At 48.8% G+C, this 22577-nt stretch overlaps 1 protein-coding gene across 1 annotated transcript in view; it reads right to left on the bottom strand.

The window, feature by feature from the left end:
• Positions 1-8079: 8079 nt before the first annotated feature.
• The window catches only part of ASPNAT (aspartate N-acetyltransferase), a 40239-nt gene continuing 25741 nt past the window's right edge, over positions 8080-22577 (bottom strand). The window contains exon 3 of the mRNA XM_026687225.2: positions 8080-8872. Coding sequence (XP_026543010.2) covers positions 8505-8872 — 368 coding nt within the window. The 3' untranslated portion in view covers positions 8080-8504. The remainder of the gene's footprint in view (positions 8873-22577) is intronic.

The raw sequence follows: 22577 nt of genomic DNA, 5'->3' as shown, positions 1-22577 counted from the left end.
GAAAAAGAGACTCTGCCTGTTTTGGGTTCCGACCGAAATGACCTTCTTTTGGGGGGACAAACCTTTCTAGGGAAGGGGCGATAACCCTGGAAGAAGCCATGGACATCGGTTGAGAGGGCAGCGGAGAAGGTTCAGAGGGAAAAAACGGGGAAGTTGGGAGGGGGACAGAGGGTGGGGTCAAAGGTCACTAGCCTGGCCCTGCACCCCCTTCAGATTAGTCTGAAATCCCTTTGGAAGGCCTGGGTGAATTCGGGGGGGAGAACCATGGAAATGCTCCAGCCAGGAAGGGCCACATTGAGCATCCTTATGGGTAAGGATTGTAGATCAACCAAAGCAGGTGGGTTTTGCAGTAGGGAAGACATGGCCATGGTTTGTAAAGTTCAGGGGAGGTTTTCCAAGTCTGAAACTACTGAGGCTTCTGTGGAAGACCCCCAACCACCAAAGGGAGGGTGGTCTGTGAGAAGGTCAGCCCCCGCAATGACTGTTGAAATACGTCGTAACAACTATTTGATGAAAAGAGGTGAGAGGACAGATAATTTGAAGACCTGCAAAATTGAGGCAAAAGTACTGGAGATTTTGCCTATGAAGAGCAGAAGTAGGAAGAAGCGGGAGAGCTTTTGGCCTCGAGAAGGGCCGGAGCACAAGCAGCCCCTGGAGTCAAGGAGAGGCACCTCAACGCCTTCCGAACAGCTCAAAGCACAAGGCCGGATACAAACATCCTGCGTTGACAGGTCTTCTGAGTGACTGGGGAGGCGGGAGAGGTTGGGAAAGGGATGGAAAACACGGACCTAAACAATCCCAAGATAGTGAGTCAGTTGACAGCTTATCTCACCCAGTGAAGGGAACTCGGACTGGGGGCATTGGGTCACACGTACGCGAGCTGAAGGGCCCCTTCGGACCCAGAGCCTCGCAGAGGGATTGCCTGGCGGATGCCTCCGGGTGGTGCTTTGCAACCGCTTCCCTTCTGCCTTCTCTGGCTTTTCTCAAGGGCTGAGCCTCCTTAGAGAGACGCTGCTCCGTTCTCCGGCTGCAGGGTGGCACCAGTGGGGCCACAGAAGTGCACCGAGGGTGAGTCAGTCCAAGCTGGCCGTGGGAGCAGAGGCTCACGTGTCTGTCATCCAGAGACAGATTAGATAGGAGCACCATCCATCAGAGGTTTTCAGAAAAGGCCCTTTAAAGGCAAGGTTCTGTTCCTGAAGGTGGAAAATAGACAAAGGGGGACAACCCAAAAAGTAAGGCCTAAAACGGAGAAGGAAAACAAAATCAAGACAATTGACTAAGACAACGCAGATGGGACCCACCGAGGGTCTGCCGTGACCACAGTGGGCTGGAGGATAGATAAGAAGGCTTCTATCCAGGCAGGGAAGAAAGGAAACCCCTGAAATAAACGAAGCACAAGAACAGCGTTCCTCAAACTTGGGAATGTTAAGAGGCATGGGCTTCCAGCGCCCAGGACTCCCAAGCCAGTCCACGCATTTTAAAAGTGGCCAAGTTTGAGACAGAAGGGCTCTAAAACAGGGGCCCCCAACCTTGGCAACGCTAAGACTCGTGGACTTCAACTCCCAAAGCTCTGCTGGCTGAGGAATTCTGGGAGTTGAAGTCCACACCTCTTACAGGTGCCAAGGTTGGAGACCCCGGCTCTAAAACACCCCCGAAGCAGGGGTGGGATTCCCATGGTTTTACTCCCGGTTCTGTGAGCGTGGCTTGGTGGGCGTGGCAGGGGAAGGAGACTGTAAAATCTCCAGTCAGAGGTGAGGATTTGTCAATTCTCTGAACTACTCAGATTTTCTACTACCGGTTCTCCAGAACTGGTCAGAACCTGCTGAATATCCACCTCTGCCCCAGAGTACCAAAGCCGGTAGGTGTCACTCATGGAGGCTGTGATCAGGGCCCATTTCTGCCTCTTTTGCAATTAAAGCAAGGAGAGATTTTAATTGCTGAAAACTCCTCAACTAAGGCAGAAGGAAATGCGCTTCAGAGATCTGACGTATCTGTCATTAAGTGTCAGTGAGAAGCAGCCGTAGCATGATAGAAAGTCTCTTATGAAATATAGTAAAGAAATAACAACAATGGTTGAGCAGAATAAGATGGTACTATGCTGGCTTAAATACAGGTGTCATTTTAAAGCCTTATGGCTTGCAGAATTTTAGGGTTTTTTTTGTGGACACATTCAAATAACACCCATAGCTGTTCAATCTGAATCAGTGCTTATTTTATATCTATAGCAGAGACACAGAGATCATTACCTATATGATTACGTAGTATTATCATGCATGTGCCCATGACTGCATGCACGTCATATATGATAATCTCTCCTCAGCCAGAGTGGTATGACAAAGGGTCTAGGTAAAAACAGAGCGAAGGCCCCTGTGAAGTCATTATTAGGGGGTTCACTAATAAAGGTGGGGGTTTTTTGTACTGATATCTATTAAGATGCTTGCATTTGCAATACATTTTTAGAATGCAAATTCCAATGTTCAATCTAGCTATATAGAGGAATCCCTAAGCGGCCCAGCCCAGCCTTGTTTGTTGAAGTTCAGCTGAGCCGTAACCTTGAGGGAAACGTTATCTAACCGCCACCCAGTATCAAGGAAGCAAAGTTAAAACTCTGGTGACAGGTTTAGCAGGACCCAGAGGGATCAAATTTGGCAGAAGCTCAGAAATATGTCACACATTATGACAGCCAAAGTTCTTGGATCTGAAAGGCAGAAACCTTTGTGTTTTTCCAACAGTCGTAGGAGAAGGGGGCTGTGGGGTCTAGATTTAGAAGTGGAAGAGGACAAAAGGCATCAAGCTAAATACAGGCTGAAAAGCTGCCTCGAGTATTTGGAAAACGAAGGAGAGGAGAGGCTCCTATTTAAGGTATTCGAGCCACCGGCCCCGTTTTCCATCTTGAGAGCCAGCGGTAGATAAGCCACTCATTTAAACAAGAGCCAGAGCTGCTTCAGCCCTCAAGAGCTCCCAAACTGACCACCAGGCAGGATTAATGGAGCTTTTAGTCCAATTTTCACAGCACTATATCCAGGGGAATAGCTAGCAGCCTTTATATATATATATATATATATGTTTTCTTAAGTTTTCAAGGGTACTTTCACATATGTATGAGGCTTGGTTCGGTATTTTCCCACGTCATTGTAGTTACCTTCTTTTAAAGTAGCAACGCTTCAGCAGAATCTCATCTGCCTGATGATGGCAGATGAGATTCTGCTGAAACGTTGCTACAACTTTAAAAGAACAACCACAATGACGTGGGAAAATACTCAACCAAGCCGAACACCATATACATATATATATATATATATATATATATATATATATATATATATATATATATATATATATATATATATATATATATATATGGATCTTTGGTTATTCGGGTTTTCTCCCGCGTAAGATTCGAGAACCTCAGAAAACATATATATATATATGTTTAAATAAATAAATAAATAGCTAGTTCCTGTGGATAAAAGCCTTTTCCACTCTTGGCCTCTGGGTGACCCCTCTGGGTGAGTCAGTGGCCAGGCTTCCAAAGGGGAACTTTGCAGCCTGCAAGCACATTTCCAGCCTTGCACAGAAATCCCAGAAGTGAATGCAATGCACACACGTGTGGAGGCAGCCGGAAACCGCGTCCAAAGTTGTCGTGTGTGAGTCTCAAAAAAAAAGATACGGCTGGTTTGAAGATGGGCTTTGTGAGGACCCTCCGTTATTATGAAACACCCTTTTCCAAAGCATTTGCACGGTTCTTATAAACTGGTGCACCTTATGAAGCCCATAAACAAGATACAGACAAAATACTCTAAGAATACAGCTGCTTGGTTTCATGTACCGGAATGCAAGGCAAAAAACCAACAATGTATCTATCCACGGGACGATTTTGGAACGATGCAGCTGATGGGAGCCATAGGACAGAAACTCAGTGGAGGTTGAATAAGAACCTTGGCTTTGTAAGTTAAATGTCTGTAATGCAACAAGTTCCATGAAGGAATCAATGAAGAGGTTGCGCATTGATTAATGAAACAATTAAGCCTTGTGTGGACATCATGATAAGGCAGAGAGGTCCCCAGGGAAGGGGCCGAGGGAGTCGAGAGAGGTGGCCCCCACTGTGAGACGAAAGCTTGGCTCCTTTTCTGCATCTGCTGGGGCCCCTGTGGTGGGTCTTGGATTGAAGGATCGTGGCCGCCTTGATTGACAGCCACAGCTGTGATAAAGGCCTCAATGCCAGAACTCCTGGCCCCCTTGCTCCAAGCCATAATTCAAAGAAAGAAAGGAAACCCTTCCTTACTCACAGAAGAAATCCAAGTTAAGGAAGGGAGATCTTTTCGCCTGGGTTTTGCAGCCTATAAAAAGCGGTGCCCATGCAAGTTGGCCGCAATAAAACTATCCTCATAAATAACAGCTTTGCTGTGTCACTTCGGCTAAGGGGATCTTTCCAAGTGGTAGCTGGAGAAATGAGGCAGCAAAAAAAGCCAGCACTACACAGAAATCTGGGGGTGAAATCCAGGCGTTTGGCCCCAGGAGAAGACTCAGGGTCAGCCCCATCCAGTCAGGCCTGGGGTTACACCAAGAGCTGCCTCTGCTCCCCATCGGCCCAGGAATTGGTGCCAGGCCTCACCCAGTTCCTCCTAAAAGGACCAGCCCAGTGCAGCCTCGGAGGCCTCCGCTTGCCCCCCCCTCAAAACAAGAGGACGGCAGCCTTTGCAGGAGAAACCTGCCCGTGATCAAGCCGGTCTTAGGAAGGCAGGCCTCTCTCCCGCGTGGGGAAGGTGGCCACCCGAAGCTGTGGCCTTGCTGGTGCCAGGAAGGTTCTTCTACTGGCCATAAATCGATGTGCAGCTGGTTGGAAACAGGTCGACTGAACGTGGCCTAATTGATTTGTTTGCGAGGTAGGATGCATAGAACCACACCACAAGTCTACACTTAAGCTGCTATTGGTTGTGCGCTCTCTCTCTCTCTCTCTCTCCCTCTCCCTCTCTTTCCTTCCTTCCCTCCCTCCCTCCCTCCCTCCCCCCTCTCTGAATAGGGTTTGGTCAACCGGTACAGCTCTGTGCAGGCATCGTTGCTACGTCTTTTTCAAAAACATATATCCCTAATTTTTTTATTTTTAAAAAATCAGGTTGAAGATGAAAGCATATGCTGGATAATTCACTGGAGGATTGCAATTGGCTGCACTTAGCATATCCTCTCCATAGCTCCAAAATGCAAAATGCTCTAAAATCCCCCCACACCACAATCTGTGGCCTCTTCCTTTGATGAAGACTTGATGGAAAACGTTTGTTTCCTGCTTCCTTTAAATCTCTTTTCCCCTCCAAGGTAAAACCACCTAATGGGATAGTACTGTTCCTTCTAGGTTTAATCTGAAATACGTGTTTCCCATTATTCCTAGTCTTTGAACGTTACACAATTCCCTCCCAGCATCTTCTACTTCCGGTGCCTATTGTTTTAGCTAGCACCCCCCCCCCCCCCCGCCGCCCAGTGTGTCCCACCCACCTTTCAAGCTCTCCTCTCCTCCTTAACAGACATTCATCAGACCCCCGTCCTCTGTAACTCCTTCGCTGCAGAGATTTAATGCTTCTTCCCCGATGGGTTCCTGATAGGTCGAAAAGCAAGGTGAGAGAAGGCCAGGTAGAGAGGTCAAGGGTGCTTTCTGTCAGCCCTTTGCTGATGTACGGTAATTTAAAGGAAGTGGAAAGGAGACACAACTAGACGGGCAAGAGATCCCTTGGCCTTCCACTAATTGCACAAATGAATTCAGCCAAAGCCGGAGAAGCCACACTTCAGAACCTGTGTATTTTCAGAAGCCCACTCGCTCCCGTACGCAATCGTACAAAGGTGATCGTACAGGGACCGTTCAGTGGGGGCCTTGCAGCGCAGACTTCCCTGCCTGGTGTTGGATCCCCCAGCTACGACAGAGGACATCTCCTCCTTTCCCCTCATCTTCGAGCCTTGGACCGTCCGCATCCTTAAAGTGCCTCAATAAAAATCAATTGCAGCCCACGGAGGCCATGTACACTTTCATCGTCCAATTCATTAGGCTGTATAGGACGATTAATTCTCCAGGAATCATTTAGTGCAAGGATAACACAAGAACACAAAAAGGAAAAGAAAAAATTAAAAGGCACAAGCAGTTCCTCCCTTTCCCTTTTCCCTCCTAACACTTTATAATATTCACCTGGGTTACGCAATTTAATGTAATCACCAAAAACAGCTATAAAATATCGTACCAATTTCTGTACACTATACACCTCTATCCTACATTCCCCACCCCCCACCCCCCCAAAAATGGTACACATTTGAGCTTCAAGAGAAATGTACAGCATAGATTTTTTTTTCTTTTTTAAAAAAAAAATACATTCTACATCGAGAGGCACACACACACACACACACACACACACTCGGCTCCAAGAAGTACATTCTGCTCATCAAGTCAGTCTCTAGTGCGGATCAAGGGTTTTATTGCTGGGACACAGTTTGGTCTGGCCATTTTTAAGCTCCTGGCGCCACCGGAGGCAGGAAGGCCGTCACCACCGTTGAAGCCGAGCACCGTCTCCCTCCATCCTTCTCCCTTTATTTGGTCATCAGCCCGAAGAGCCTCATCGTCCAACTTGCTCCATGCTTGAGACGGGGGGGAGAGGAGGAGCAACGAGGAAGCCCCTCCCCATCACCCTCCCTGGGTAAGGATGGAGCCCGGGCGGGTCTCCAGGAAGCCCCAGGGATGGGAAAGGGGCTGCAGGATCCTCACCAGGAGCCCGAAGCGAGGAAAACTCAGGGCAGCCTCTCTTCATGCAGGGCAGCCTTTGCTATCTTCCCACCCATTCCTCATTTTGAGACCAGACAGCAAGATACAAACAGTCTCCCTGTCACCGAATAGAAACGCAGCTTCTCTCCTCCGCTGACAGGCCAAAGACTTGGCAGGGGGTCCTTCTACTCTCATCTCCCCTCGGCTCCATCCACCTCTGGGACCTTCTCCCTCCCATCGGGGGGGGGGGGGCAATTTCTACCACAATATTATTCAACCGGAGGAAATATTAAAAGGGGAGCTGCTTTTATCAAGCTCAGCTCTTCAATCCCCCCTCCCCAATTCAATGCAACCAGAAAACAACTGAGTTTTTCTGAACCGATATTGCCTTTTAAACCCCTAAGCTGCCTGACTTCTATTCGGTTACCATGAATGCAAAAGTTGCTAGTCTTGAAATAGAGGTTGGTATTTCAAGGCAGAAGAAGCTGCAACTTCAGGTGTTTTCGTGCTGGGCTCCAACAGGTAGCATGCCATATCTCTGTTGCGTTGCATCGCTTTTTGCGTGGAGCTGTACAACTCACAAATGTGACATAACTGTTAAAGCAGCAGTGGCGTTGTAGGTCAGCTCTTCCAGACTTGCTATTCCACTAGCAAGAAGCAACTGATTAAACTACCACCTTTGCTTTCCTGGCCTCCTTCAGCTGAAACCGGCAGCTCCAGCTCTCTCTCTCTCTCTCTCTCTCTCTTGCGTATTGCTTTTTCTGAAGCGATTAGATTTGGTGCACATTATTTGCGTACAGGTGTGTTGCCATAGAAACAGAAGTCTCCGTTTTGCCTCTGGGAAACCAGTCCGCAAAAGCGAAGCATTTGGGTTGTTTAAGCAAACGTAATAAACAAAACTCCTCAATAAAGGAAAATTAACACTCTGGGTGGAGATATCTGGCAGGGGACCTCAAAGTCTATCTACATTCGCATATTTGATATTTCAGTCATTTACATATGTTACATTGGGCTCAGGGCTTGTATTTGCTGGCTTAGGAAGAAGAAAACGAGGATAAAGGGCCCAGGTGTGAGATGCGCCAATATTCTTGAGAATTTAGGCACCGGGGAGGTACATCCAGAAAGTGCATTATTAGTATTAATATTACTATTATTAGCGCCTACTTCGTAGTGTGTTTGAATGCATGCAAATACTTCCTCTTCATGCATTATAGCAAGCAGGATTTTCACATTTTTTTTTCAGCAAGATTAACCGGTATTATACCTTGAGAACATGAATGCATACTACTTCATAAAATACTGAGAAATGCATTCACATAAAACTTTTGCATTGAGCTGTATCATGAAGTATCGCTTTTTTTAATACTTGGGGCGGGAGAGGGGGGAAAGGAGATTATTAATTGTTATTATTATTATTATTATTTTTAACACACGTCAGGCAAGCAGCCTTGTTATGCATTGACATTTCTGTGCTTAGGTGGGTTAACTGGGGTAAGACTGGGAGAGTGAAGGTGTCCATCCTGAGCTTGACCCAGGTCAGGCCAAGGGCAGGTCCGCCCTATCTCCAGCGTTAGCGCTGCCATCACCCTACAAGCCTTTCAGACGAGAAGAAGAAGGGGCCCTTCCCTTGTACAAGAACTTGTACAAAGCCGATGAAGAACATGAAAGGAGGAGATGGCAAAGAAACCATGACACAAACCCCCCCCCCACCGCAAAACCCTGGCCAGGAGGTTCTGGGGAGGGCGGCCCTGAAGATGAGGCTCCCTCATTCTTCACGCAGATGCAGGCAATAGCGGTGGTAGCGAAGCTGGAAGAAGATTTGCTCTAGAATAGAATGTGTCATTCCAGGCAGAGAATAGTGTTCCACCAGCCCAACATGCTTGAAGCCTAAGGACTCATACAACTTGTGGGCTGCCACCTTCACTGCCGTGGTCCCCAGCACCACAGAGGAGTAGTTGTTGAGCACGGCAAACTCCAGCACTTTCCGGCCCAGAGCTTTAGCGATCCCTTTACCACGGTACTTAGAGTCCACCGACATGCGGCGCAATTCCACTGTGTTGTCCTCCTCATTGCCTCGGGCCGCCACGATGCCCACCACGTTGCCGTTCAGCACTGCCACCCAGAAGCAGGAACCTGTTGGCACAAAGCAGAGGTTGAGTTGGGAGGGGATCCTTCTCCAAAGAGGAGCCATCTCTGGGAGGCTCTTTCGCGTCTTATGCTTCTGAAGACACGTCAACACAGAGGATGCACCCAACGCCCCAAGTTCTCCTGAGAAACCACCATTAGCCCAAAATTATCACGTCAGATGCCTTCCTATAACATTTCTTGCACTGCATCCAAAACATAATTTTCGGTTTCATTACATATTGTCTAAATATTGGAAGCGCTGAGTCATGAAAATGAATTATGTTTTGTGAGCTTTGCCATCTGTGAAAGAGGAGTCTGTGGACGTCTGCCTTCACTCGCCCACTGTGGCTCTCCTGTGAAGCAGCACCGAAGCTGCTGCAGGGGAAACGGGCCGGTTCTCCACTGTTTGGTTGGTACCTGTGGTTTTGAACCGCTCTGGTGGATTGCCTGCCCCACGGAAGTCTGGATGAAGCAGCGCGTGGAGAGAGCCTCTTCACCCAGAGATTTGTCGCTTGCCCCAGGATGGTTCGCAGCTTAGAACTTCCTTGGTCCTCCCCTCAGCTCTGCGTCTCTTCCCGGCCGGGTGTCCCTTTGCATGATTATGAGCAAGTCCCAGTCTCCGCAAAATTTGCTGGAGACATTAGTCTGTCCTTCATTCATTTTTTCCTTGAAGGCTTTTAAACATCTGCGAAGACATCCGTGCACAACTGCAGGCGGTCCTTCCAAGGTCAGTCCAATGAGGACCCAGATTGTCGGGGGCAAGAGGCTGATTCTGTAAACCACTTAAAGAGGGCTATAAAAGCTCTGGGAAGCGGCATATAAGTCTAAGGGCTAGTGCTATTGCGACTTCTAGCAGTGCCAAAAAAATACGTCCTGCCTTTCAGAGAAAAGATAGGAAATTCTTAGCATGTTTTGGCCTGCAAGGATCTAAAGGAGCTTTTGTGATCAGCTGACCTCACTGGAAGATCCAAGGTATTTCATCGTCCTTCCTAAAGGCCAGCCAAGCCTGGGATCAGATTTTAGATGCAGAATAAGTGCGCTGCCTAGCAGAGGTTAAACCCCAATTTTAAAACCACAAAAATCTAATTATGAAAATGGGTAGCTTGCCACCAAATTTTGTTGTTGTGATCCTGGAGGCATGTTGAATAGAAGAAACTCTGATGCACACAGTAGCGGTATTTCATGTACATACGTAGTACCTACATACATATTTGCACACACGTGTATTACATATTGTACAGCAGTATCTAGGTAAAACACTTATTCCTCGGATTACACTCTGATTTAATATCACCACCTGGCAAATATGTCTATGGAGAATCTCCATCATCATCCAGGTGGTCCTGGTTGTCCCAAAGATGCCCCCTTTTTTCCCAAGAGGCAACTGGACTTTCTTGGTTTTTTTCCTTGAAGAAGATGTTTCACTTCTCACCCAAGAAGCTTCTGCAGTTCTGAGAAGCAAAACGTCTTCAAGGAAAAACAAAGAACGTCCAGCTGCCTCTTGGGAAGAAGCACCTTTGGGGACATCTGGCAAACAGATTAGACTTTTTTCCTCTTGATTTTTCCTGGGACACAAACCTTTCTTGCAATAATCTAGAACAGGGGTCCCCAAACTTGGCAACTTTAAGACTTGTGGATTTCAACTCCCAGAATTCTCCAGCCAGCATAACATTTTGTCCCAAACTCAACAAAACTGACACCTCCACCTCAAAGCATCTTTGATCCAGGGCACTGTTAAGTACATGGTTCAACACATAATGAGATATTTTCTTCATAGTTCAGTCTTTGTACCTTATTCATATCTTTGTATAGTTTGACGGCTCCACTACAGCTTCCGGGGGGGGGGCAAGGTGCGTTTATGCCTCATTGACCCACAATTGTGCTGGATGGAAGGACATTGGGAAGAATCAGGAACTCTTGGCAATTCAAGATCAATTGGGTGATATTTTCTGAAGTGGCCAATGCAATTTTTAATTCCCTCAAATGGCCTAGAAGCTCAATCAGAGCCGATTGGCTCTGATTGTTGCTCTTGTCCCATTTTAATTTGAACGCACAATTTCAGTTTCAACTCAGTCACACACGCACACACACACATCGTTTGGTTGATGAGTACTTCAGAAATAGCACCGTACGCTTCTCAACTAAGGTGTTTTTGCTGCCATGTGAACACAGCCAGTCTCAAAATAGGCGACCAAATCCCCTGTATTTTTGGAAGACCCATTCTCCATCTTTAGAACTGGGACCACACCCAGCCCATTCAAAGACCATTTCCACAGCTCTATAAACACCCACCAGATGAACTACCTTTCAGAGTTTGCACGTCATCCTAGAATTTCTCTTCCGCTAGCCCACATTCTTCTCTAACTAGGGATATCAACATTGAACGACAGGTTTTCCAGCTGCTGGGCCTCCACCTGTAGTTCACTGGCAGGCCAGGCCTCTAAGAATTCCCGGTGCTACAGATAACGGCAAACAAACAGGCCTGTATTTCATGAACGGACATTTCAGCCTGGATGTCCATAGACAACAGTTCAACTGGAAACCAATTTGTTATTCCCATCCTGAGAGATTCTTGCAAAACCAATCTGTGTTATACTGGTCTCTTCCTGTTTCTGTCTGGGCCAACATCTCACTGCCTTCCTCTTCACCCTGATTCCACAAATGCACCTGGCATTTTATTGTCCTCTCCTTGTTCCTAATCTGACACCCAAAATCGCCCACTGCCCAAGTCCCACCACGTCTTTGCCAGAAGGCAGCCTTCTTCCTGCATTACTCCACCAGGAGCAGCCAGTGGCACACACACTGAATGGAAGGGTCGGTCCAGAGACCCGTTCTTGGAAACATACCAATCTTATCTATCTGTCCACTTTTGATCCCAAGAAACCAGTTTGGCTTAATTAGTTGAAGAGGGAGATTGTCACCAGAGAAGTCTCAGTTCCCAGAAGGAGTTGTCTTTGAGTTTTTGAACCAAGATCCAAGACTCTCTGGAGCGATGACTGGATCCTTTCAGAGCCTGTTCAGATTGCTCTGGTGCTGCCCGTGTCCATTCTCTGAAGGAGACAGAGAGGCTCAAGGAACATGAAGCGGCCAAGGGTTGAAAGATAGTGGGGGGTGAGGCTGGAATGGGACAACTTGCCACAGGAGAATTCAACAATTCCATTGAATTATTTCAAACAATTTTAATTTTTGTCATCCCCATTTCATTCTGCCCCTCCTTTTGCATCCTTCCCTTAAGGATTCCCGTCCACCATTTCTTCGAGGTTAGAGTAACTCTTGTCCCCTGGAGAATTGGCTGTGGCAGGTTGTCCTATTAGACCCACAGCAAGGACATCAATGCAACCGGAGTTCTCCTGCCTGGACCTTCTTAGCTGAAGGAGCAGAGGATGTCCTAAGGTGAGCCAGGACAGGCCTGGGTTCCTCCCCCAAAGCACATGAGGGGATCCCCCATGATCCCCCCCCCCAAGACAGACCCACCCCAAGGAGGTCTTTCAGGCCTTCTTCTCCGTAGCCGCCTGGGGTCCTTGCTCACCAGAGGCAGAAGGAACCTAGGAGAGAGCAGAGCTGCCTCATGCCTGCGCCCAACGCCTCGAGCTACCACTTGGCATCTCCCACCAAACCTGCCATTCTTTGCAAGGACGCATCATTTGCGTCCTTGCCGGCCTGTAACTTTATGTTGAGAGTTTAGTTGGTTGGCTTCACCAAAACGCTGTGTGGATACTTTGAACGTTTTAAAAACCTTTGGTGCTGTGCATTTGATGATTCAGTCTCTTCAATGTACGATGTACCCATGCGTTACAAAATGAATATGGGAAATACTTTTAGTTTGAGATGGAGGTCGACCAATGGGACAGCTTATGGATAATGGCCAAGAGCAAAATCACAGAAAGAGCCATCAGAATTTGGAGTGCAATTTTTCCATCTCTTGCCGGTCACGAGAGAAAAAACTAACTTGGTGCAAAGCCCAACCAACACCTCTAAGACACGGAAGAATGGAGAGTAAAGGGCCGTAGCTGGAGGTGCTTCTCCAAACTGCTGTAAGAACAGGAAGGGATTGTTTTTAATGGAGATGTCAGATAACCGTGAAGCTGAGGCGACAAGGCGACTCTGCTCTTCCCCGGGTCCAAGTTAAGCAGACTGAGTGGTCACTAAGAGGAACTTACCCTTGTGGGATCCTAAGCGCCTGGAAGGACATTGCATTTCCACCCCCCAAACAAGGCCTGTGTTAGGGTTGCTTGGGGATCCATGGTTTGGTTTAGCATGATGAGGCAGGTTTGGTTACCGCAACGACAGATGCGCCTCAGCTGGAAGACCTGAAGGGCCAGGGTGGTATAGGGACCCTGGAGAGGTTCCGCCTCTGGCTCAGAGTCAACGGGAGACAGGTCCTTTGCAGCGGTCAGCGGGGAAGGGTTGACCACCAAGCCCCAGGCCAGGCCGCCTGGAAAGGTCCTGATGGCCCAGCAATGGCTTTGGGCTGAAGCAGGGATGACCACATCCGAGTCAGAGGCCTTTTGGTCTACGACGGGAAATCGGTCTGAGCAAAATCAAAGTCCCGAAACTTCTGAAAACCAGGAACGTCACCAAGGGAAAACAGAAACACTTCAGAAGTAATAAATAAAGCTAGCCATAAAAGAAGCAGACACAGTAGTGGAATGATGCAAAAAGAAAAATAATAATACAAAAAAGCCATTCTGCCCGATCCAAGTCTCCCATCCCAGCATGGCCCCTTCAAGGCTCGCCTGAAACCCGGAAGGAAAGGAGAAGATCGGATTTGATAACCGGGGGAGGGGAGAGGGATGGTGATCCAAAGGGTCCATTCCCAGGCGGCATTCTGGGGGAAGAGATGGACCTGGGGGGAAGCACTCCTGAGGGGTCCTGGGGGCTCTCCGGACTCCAGAAACATCAGCAGGGCTAGTGCATCATCGTTAGCACTGATGACGTCACCTAGTTTGGTAATGAAACGTCTGCAAGGAAACAAGCTAGCTCAGAGAGCACCAAGGACCCCCCCCGCAGTTTCCTCCTCCTCCTCCTCTCTGCAACCCCCCTCCCTTCTAGCACCGAAGACGTTAACCTGTGTGATAAGGAAACGTCTGCAAGAAGACAGCAACCCGGCTCAGGGAGCCCCAAGGGATCCTTCCTCTCAACCCTGAGCTACGGAGATCCTCCTTTACTGGAGTGGATCCCATCTGATCTGATCTGATCTGGCAGGAAGATCCCTGTGGGAGAAGGAGGCCGGACAGATAACCGAGGCCAGAGCCATTACGGGGGCAACTAGCACCGTGAGTAGGAAGAGCAGCTGGCAATGGCAAGGCCCCCTGAGTAGCTCCAACGACATCCTCCCGGCCTGGGCTGCTGGCGTCTTGTAGGGCGAGTGGAGCCCCCGGACAGCCCTCCTCTCGGTTGGCATCACCCCCCACGGAGAAGGCGGCCTTTGGATCCAGGAGGGGCTGCCTGGGCGCCAGGGCAGCAACTGACCAGCCCTCACCCAGAGAAGGTGGCCCGAAACCCCCCATCAACACCAGAGTTGGGGGTCCATTAGCCCCACCCCCATTGACTGGGCCGAGCAGCCCAGGGAGGGGCCGAGTCCCCCACCCAGCATCCACAGCGGCCCCTTTGGGTCCCACTGCAGGCGTCAGGCCTTGCACCCGGTCACTGGGGGTCCAGCCCCTCCCCTTTGACACCAGCAGCCCCAGGGATGACAATAGCTGCCCCCCACCCGCTCTGGGACTGGGACTGGAGTCGGAGGTGAAGGAATCGCCCCCCTTCCTCCCCCTCCCCATCCCAGTAAAGTCAACTTTGCCTTCCAAGCTACAATGAAAACTCTGGGTGAGAATTTTTCATAGTTAGTACAGATCGTCCTCGACTTACAACAGTTCATTTAACGACCAAAGTTACAGCGGCATTGGAAAAAGAGACTTCAGACTGTTTTTCCCCCTTAAGACTGTTGCAGCCCCTCCCCCCAGGGTCGCCTGATGCTTGGCAACTGACTCGTATTTATGACGGTTGCAGAGTCCCAGGGTCCCTTTGTGAGACATTCTGACCAGCAAGGCCGATGAAGAAGACACACACTCACTTGACACAACTGTGTTGCTGATTTCACAGCTGCAGTGATTCACTTAACAACGGGGGCAAGGAAGGTCGTAAAATGGGGCAAGGCTCCCCTAGCCATCGCTTCGCTTAAGAACAAAAATTTTGGGGCACCGTTGTGGTCCTAAGTCCAGGACTACCTGCCTTATAGACAAGCCCAGAATCCAACCCTGAATTCTTTCTGGCCCTTTACAGCCCCTTTACAGCCCCCGAGTCCCAGCCTGCTTGTTCCTGCCCTCCCGTGGTTTCTCTTCTCATTTTATCTCCTGTGCCCCAGCCACCAAGGGGGCTTCCAGCTTCCCTGGCAGGTTGGTTCCCCTCACAGTTGCCAGTTTTATTTTAGCCCGACTCTTGCCACTCACGGGGAGACCCTCTTCCAATCCCAATTTTTTTTTGGCTAATCTGACTTTCAGCACGTATTTATTTCCTTATGCCTGGAGGAAGCCAAGTACTTTGGAGAGACAGTTGCAGACCGAAGTTTGCCTGGCTGCTTCTTCTCTTCCCTTCTGTTTTTCAGCCTGTCACCCTTGCAAGGGCTTAATTTCCAAAAGGATATTCTGCCTTTTCCTTCTCTCCAAGACCAGGCTTCTCAGATAGTGGATTGAATTTCAGCTAACTCCCAGTGTGTGCATGTGGGGGGTGGGTGGGAGGCAAAGTGAAACAGTGATAATTCTCATTATCTCATCCTTCTACACTCAGGATCTACATAAAAACACGAGGGGGGGGGAGTGTTAAAGAAAGACGAAGGGGTGAGTCCCCAATTGTCCTGGCCAGTCTCCCGCAGAGCGGAGCACAGCTGCTTGGCCACCCAGGTCACTGGTCACAAGTGGAGGACCAGCTCCCATTCTGAGGATGGAAACAGCATTTGGGGAGCCTGGAGGAACGGAGAGAAAGAACGGCTGCCTTAAGTGCTGTTCATCCCCTGAATGCAACAACAGAGCCAATTTGGGGGGGTTCCCCCCCCCCCAGCAAGGCTGAACCCAGGCCTTTCATTGCCAAAGGGGCGGGGGCAGCATCGCCAGAGACGCCACCTGCGGCTCTCCAGGCCCAAACGGAGATTTAAGAGAGCTGTGACGCCCCCTCAAAAGACCCCAAGGGGCTGCCCTGCCCAGAGGGAGCCCCCAAGGCACGTCCATTCGTTGAACAACCATCCCAACTTCCAACAAGGCTGCAAATAGTAACTTACCAGCTTCGCCCTGTCCCCACAGTTACGAGATCAAAATTCAAGCAAGATTTGACCGTTGGTCCATGTTTACGACAGTTGTGTTTCATCCGGGGGTCATGGGACCACCATTGGATGACCTTCCCAGGGGGGGCCCTGACTGCCAGGGGCAGTGAAGGGAGCTAGATTCACTTAGCAAATACGAGAGTCACTTAGCAACAGTGACGATTCGTTTAGTGACTGTGGCAAAAGTGGTTGTAAAATCAGGCACAACTCACACCCTCCTTGCCTAGCTTAGCAACAGAAATCCTTGCCCCATTGCGGTCCTTGCCCCATCAAGAGAAGAACTTGAGGTTCTCAAGACAGCTGGTCTCGCCTGGGCACATCAACAAGGCAGGTTCATTACCCATGGCGACTTGGAACAGAAGGTTCTTGGTCCCACCTGGGCCTTTGAGCAACGGGGGTGTGGAGGAGGGAAGGTTAAGGGTTTTGCTGCCGGAGCTGACATTTATTGGGGTTCAAATAGAAAACGGTGAAACTCCCCCAGGTTGGACAAAGCTACCCTGCACCAGTGGTGGGATTCAAATCATTTAACAAACGGTTCTCTACCCTCATGATTTCTTCCAACAACCAGTTTGCCAAACTGCTCAGAAAATTAACAACCGCTTCTCTCGAACCGGTGTGAACCGGCTGAATCCCACCACTGCTCTGCACTGCCGCTGGGGACTTGGGACAATAAACAGGGTGAGGGACAAAATACAAACACCACCTGGAACATCAGGAAAAGGCCCCACAAACTTCATTTATTTTTGCAGTACAAAAGCCAGTTAGAAGAACTTCAGAAATACTGACATGGCTGCCATTGGGAAAAAATCCCCCGGACAGGTAGGTAGCACACACGGGCATTGCCTTTGGGCTGCCAGAGACGGTTTTCTGGGTCGGGGGGGGAATGAGCCCCCTCTTCTGACAAAGGTTCCAGACATCTCCTGTAGGCAGGGGTACTTTCGCAGGCCCTCCTGGCCCACCGCTGGAACGAAGGCTTCTCACATCAATTCTTGAAACTCCTGTGGAAATTAAGAAAGGAAAAGCCACAATATTGTCGTCGCTGCCATATCTTCTGAACATTTCCTTCCCATCTTTGATTCTTGTTCCAACCTCTAAGCTCATGTTGAAGAGAACAATTTGTAAAGTCCTTATAGCTTTTGTACAAAAACTGCCCTGTTCTGCTCTTGGCCCATTTTTTTTTTGACTGAATTGATAAAATAACTCACTCAACCTAAGTAAGTTTTGTCCACCTGACTCTCGAAGGCAGTGGGTGCCAACCTTGGCAGCTTTAAGATGGGTGGACTTCAACTCCCAGAATTCCCCAGCTGGCAAGACTTGGAGTCCTGAAGTCTCCTCATCTTGAAGTTGCCCCAGTTGGGAAATTTTGCTTTAAGGATTGTGTCACGCAAGTCCTGTTGCACTTACAAAATGAGGAAGGGAGACTGCTGCCTCCCCATGAAGCTTTCTTTTAATCGTGCTTCTGTGATCCTGGAGGAGCTTTTGGGATTAACTGCTGTCGCCTAAGCGAGACCAGGACAAGCTAAACTTCTTTCTCAAAAGCAGGGTAGTCTTCGTGCGACTTCCTGATCCAAAAAACACGGCCTCCAGGACGGATCCCAAGAATTCTAGCTGGATTCTGCCTAGCCCAGCCCTCCCTTTCTCTCGCCCACCAAGGAAGGAGAGGAGGAGGAGGAGGAGGAGGAGGAGGAGGAGGAGGGGGCCCCACGAAGACCGTCTCCTGCTCTGGCTGCACCTTCTCCCCACCCAGAGGGACGCTGGGCAAACCCCCAGGAATACCGTCCTAGAGCAGGTGACCTAAGGTGCCCTCCACCAACACAACAACGTCCACCTACAGGTGCCTACCTTGGTCCTCTTCTCCAATACCTGAAGGCCTTGGGCGTCGTTTTTTTCCCTGAGCCTGAAAAAAAGCAAGACAATATGAATCTGTACCAATTTGAAAAAGCACAGCCCGAATTTCATATCCCCAACGCCTCTGTCCCCCCCCACTTCTCTCTCCCCTCCTGGACCCAACCCCAGCCTTACCCCCCGCCTTCGCTTACTGCTGCCCTGTCACTTCAGGTCCGTCCTCCCCCCCGCCAAGCCTCCCCCCGCCCCTCCTTCGCACAACGCACAAGAGCCCTGCATACTCACCAAAGGAGAGAGCTGGCGAAGGCTGGTTTGCAGGCAAGGCCTTCATACTTGCCCGTTACGCTGGGCGGCCCATGGAGCCGGGGAGGCTTATGGCATAGAGCTAGGGGAAGGCCAAGGGCCTGGGAGGGAGGGAGCTGCTGCGGCTATTGTCTCTTCCGCCAGTGCTACTGACCTCTGCAAATAAAGAAAGACTCTCTACACAACCCATCGGATGCAATTAACGCACCAGGGCCAGGAAATAACCTGTACACGACTGAGGCATGTGACCTACAGAGCACCGTTCGTGCCTACAGTGAAATGAGCCAGACCCCCCAAAATGTGGGGAGGAGGGTCAGTGGCTAGAACTAAAGCACCCACAAACACTGGAAAAAAAATGGTTTCTTGCAAGCCTTAAAACTCAACGTGGGTTTAATCACCCACACAGTCTGCAGGCGGGTAAAATGCGTCAATATAACATTGATTAAAAACGTCTTCCACACCCCAAATCAACCAGGGCTCTGCCTGCAAATAAACAGTGAAAGATTAAAATGGATGGTCAGCCGAATCGAAGGACCACAGAAATATATCAAACTGGGTGGCCCTGCAGCACCAGGCACTGATTAAATTCCCCCCCCCTTTTTTTTTTTGCATCAACACGATTATAGGACGACCTGCTGTAGGCAGAAAACCACACGCTTCACATTCTGAGCACTTATCAATTTAAGAAGAAACTCAATCCAGGCTGACTGAACAATTAGTATCATTTATTCTCTCCGCAACACCGTTTCCTCTTTTGACTGATATTGTAAAATGCCTGCTTATCTTTAAAAAGACATGCCAGGAAAGTCAAAGTGAAATTTCCTCTGGGATAATAAATGAATTTATAAAAATGACACAGGAAGATACAGCATTGCTTAAGAGAAACCATTTCAAAGATATACTTGGGAGAACTGAGAAAACTATAAACATCTGAGATAGGGCTACATTAATAGGATTGATAAAGATCGATAAAGTTATCTCGTAGCCCAAGATATTCAAACACGATTAAGAACAGTTTTTATGCATTTACTTCATATAATTTATCCAAACCAGAATTCACTTTAACCTTATTACAGAGCTTAATATTACAAATTCTTGACCTTTGATTTCACAGTCGCCCTTGGTTTAAGGTCTTCTAGCAAACTTAGAGAAAAAACTTTGTTACTGGGAAGATATTTCATTATATTTCTGAATCTGGTGCATTCCAATCTTTGTGGAGATTTAGAAACTGACCAACTTGATCATTTGATCAATTATTTGATGGCAGTTTCATGACAAAAACATAAGCACCATCCTACATTTATCACTACCCCAAAGACCTAAAATTGGAATTGAGTGTTGTGGACCAGAGGAGAATGAAATGAAATGGGGAAAAAAGGAGAAAATGGCAAAAAAAAAAAAAAAGATTAAAACCATTGTTAGGTAGATCTGGGAGGAACCTGTTTAATTGAAATCTCAGGCATTTAGTGTGGTTTGCCCTTTATTGTTGAAGTGTGCAGTGTCATCATCACTTAGACCGAAAGAGTTTTCTGGGGCCTTCAGAAAGAACAGAATAACAGAGTTGGAAGGGGCCTTGGAGGTCATCCAGTCCAACCCCTCCTGCCCAAGCAGGAGACCCTACACCATTCCTGACAGAGGGCAGTCCGGTCTCTTCTTGAAAGCCTCCAGGGATGAAGCTCCCACAACTTCCGAGGGCAACTTCTCTTCCATGGGTTGATTGCTCTCACTGTGAGGAAATTCCTCCTTAGTTCTAGGTTGCTACGTTTCCATCCATGAAAAGATGATTAGATTTCTATGAGTTGGGAAAGGGATTTTAGAAGATCACCAAACAATTGGACGTAAATCATTCCACGGTCCAAAAGGTCATCTACCAGTGGAGAAGATCTCCAGAGGACCTTCCCAGCTCACTCAGGACCGGCTGTCCCACCGAATCCAGCCTGAGAGCAGAACTTTGTTGGACGCCCCCAGGGAGGGTCCCAAAAGGGGCCCAGGACCCCCCAAGCACCATAAACACAGGCGGGTCACCAAGGACTTGAATGTTGACCTCAGGGCCAGGTTGGAACTGTAAAGGCCATAAGTGTGAAAAACGGTCATAAGTTGCTTTATCCCAGCACCACCATAACTTTGAAACGCAGCCTAAAACCACAGGAAGACGATGATGATGATGATGATGATGATGATTGCTATAGGTTAACATTTAGCTTTAGATCAAGGTTGACTTTCTCGCCCACCTGCAGCTATATTTGTGTCTTTGCCTTTTGAAAGTCGATGTGAAAGTCTGTATTAAATTCGACTTAGCCTCGGAGTGAGAGGTTGGTGCATTTTCCCAGCCTCTGAAGGATTTTCCAGAGGAGAAACTGTTTTTGCCAATCAAGCTGCTTCTCCTTGAACAGAACTGACAAGCACATCCTCTCTTTTGGCAGCACTCGAAAAGCAAGTTATCTAACGATGAACAGGCTATTTTTTTAAAATTGTCCTTAACTTTTTTTGTTAACCAAACCTCAAAAGCATCTCGTTTGCTTTTTGCATTGCAAATTGAAGTCGTAGTCTGGGGGAAATCCATGGCACAAATTATTTGCTAAATAAACCGTAGTAACTATAACGTTCACCAGAGAGAAGCAACTTTTCATTTGGAGGAGCCAGTGATCACCAAGCAGCCTTAATAAACACAGAATGTTTATAAGCTGAAAAGTCTGGGTCAACACAGAGACCCCGCTGGGGTCCACTTGGGCCGAGGGGTTCATTGCAGAGTTCAGCTCCGAACCTTTCTTGAATCTGGGACAAGGGCGGCTGAAGGCGGAGAAGGGGATTCCATGGATCTCTGGAACGTTCCTCGCCCGCGAACCTCCCTTTAATGCTCCTCCACGGAAGAGGAGGGCTGCTCTCGGTCCCCCTCCCCTAAGTTGTTCTCCAGAGTCCAGCAAATCCTCACAAAGGGGCCTTTGTGTCGGGATGTCCCGTTCACAGAAGAGGCTCCGAGCGATGGAATTTCTAGGAAGCTTCTGCCCTTCATTCATAATCAGGCAGCATTTTACCCAGAACAACGGAGGCCCCTGCAAAGGTTATTGGCCCTGCAAGGAACTCGGCTACTAAAGAGAAGCGTTGCCTTTGAGGCTCCAGGACAGCCGAGTTGGGCAGATAGAACAGAAGAGCAGAGTTGGAAGGGACCTGCGAGGTCTTCTAGTCCAACCCCCTGCTTAAGCAGGAAACCCTAGACCTTTTCAGACAAATGAAATTATCCAGTCTCTTCATAAACACTCCCAGTGTTGGAGCATCTGGAGGCAAGTTGTTCCACTGATGAATTGTTCTCCCTGTCAGAAATTTTCTCCTTATTTCCAGGTTGAATCTCTCCTTGGTCAGTTTCCATCCATTATTCCTTGTCTGACCTTTGGGGGCTTTGGGGAGAATAGCTTGACCCCCTCCTCCTCCTCTCTGGGGCAGCCCCTCGAATACTGGAAGGCTGCTCTCCTGCCTCCCCTGGTCCTTCTCTTCTCTTCCCCAGACCAGCCAGGCCCGGTTCCTGCAACCGTTCTTCGCGTCTTTCATCCTCCAGTCCCCTCATCCTCCTGGTTGCTCTTCTCTGCCCTCTTTCCAGAGCCTCAACCTCTCTTTTGCATCGTGTCAACCCAAAGGACGACCATCCCTGCTGGCTTCTCTGCACCCCGTTGGATGGATCTCCCATCATGGTGCAGGTGGGCCCCCGACTTACAACAGCTCATTAAGTGACCGTTCAAAGTTACAACGGCATTGAAAAAACTGTCCTGGGACCATTTTTCACACTTACAACCATTGCAGCCTTCCACTGGTTCATATTTATGACGGTTTGCCGTGTCCCTGGGATCAGGGGATCCCCTTCTGCGACCTTCCGACAAGTGAAGTCCGTGGGGAAATCAGATTCATTTTAACAGCCAGGTTACTAACTTAATGACTGCGGTGATTCAGTTAACCGCCATGGAAAGGAAAGCCATAAAATGGAACAACTGAACAGCTGTCTCACTTAGCAACAGAAATTTTGGGCCCAGTTGTGGATGTAAGTTGAGGACTCCGTCCACCTTCAGCCTTTGGGCCTGAGGGAAAATGCAGCTGGCTGGAAAACAGAGCCTTCCGGGGAGGCCACCGATGTGTGTGCAGGCACAGCCCCCCTTCAACCCCTCCCCCCCCGCCCCCGTTGTTCTGCTGCTGCCGCCGCCTGTGATCTTCAGGAAGAGGGGAAAGTGGGGGAGAGAAGGGATGACCCCCCCCCCCCAGGAG

This window comes from Notechis scutatus, chromosome 5 (assembly GCF_049901735.1).
Source record: "Notechis scutatus isolate UNSWTSFEM ecotype Mainland chromosome 5, rNotScu1.2, whole genome shotgun sequence".
In the NCBI taxonomy this organism is placed as follows: Eukaryota; Metazoa; Chordata; class Lepidosauria; order Squamata; family Elapidae; genus Notechis; species Notechis scutatus.
The sequence above is the reverse complement of the archived record's forward strand: the minus strand, read 5'-3'. Positions and strand labels throughout refer to the sequence as shown.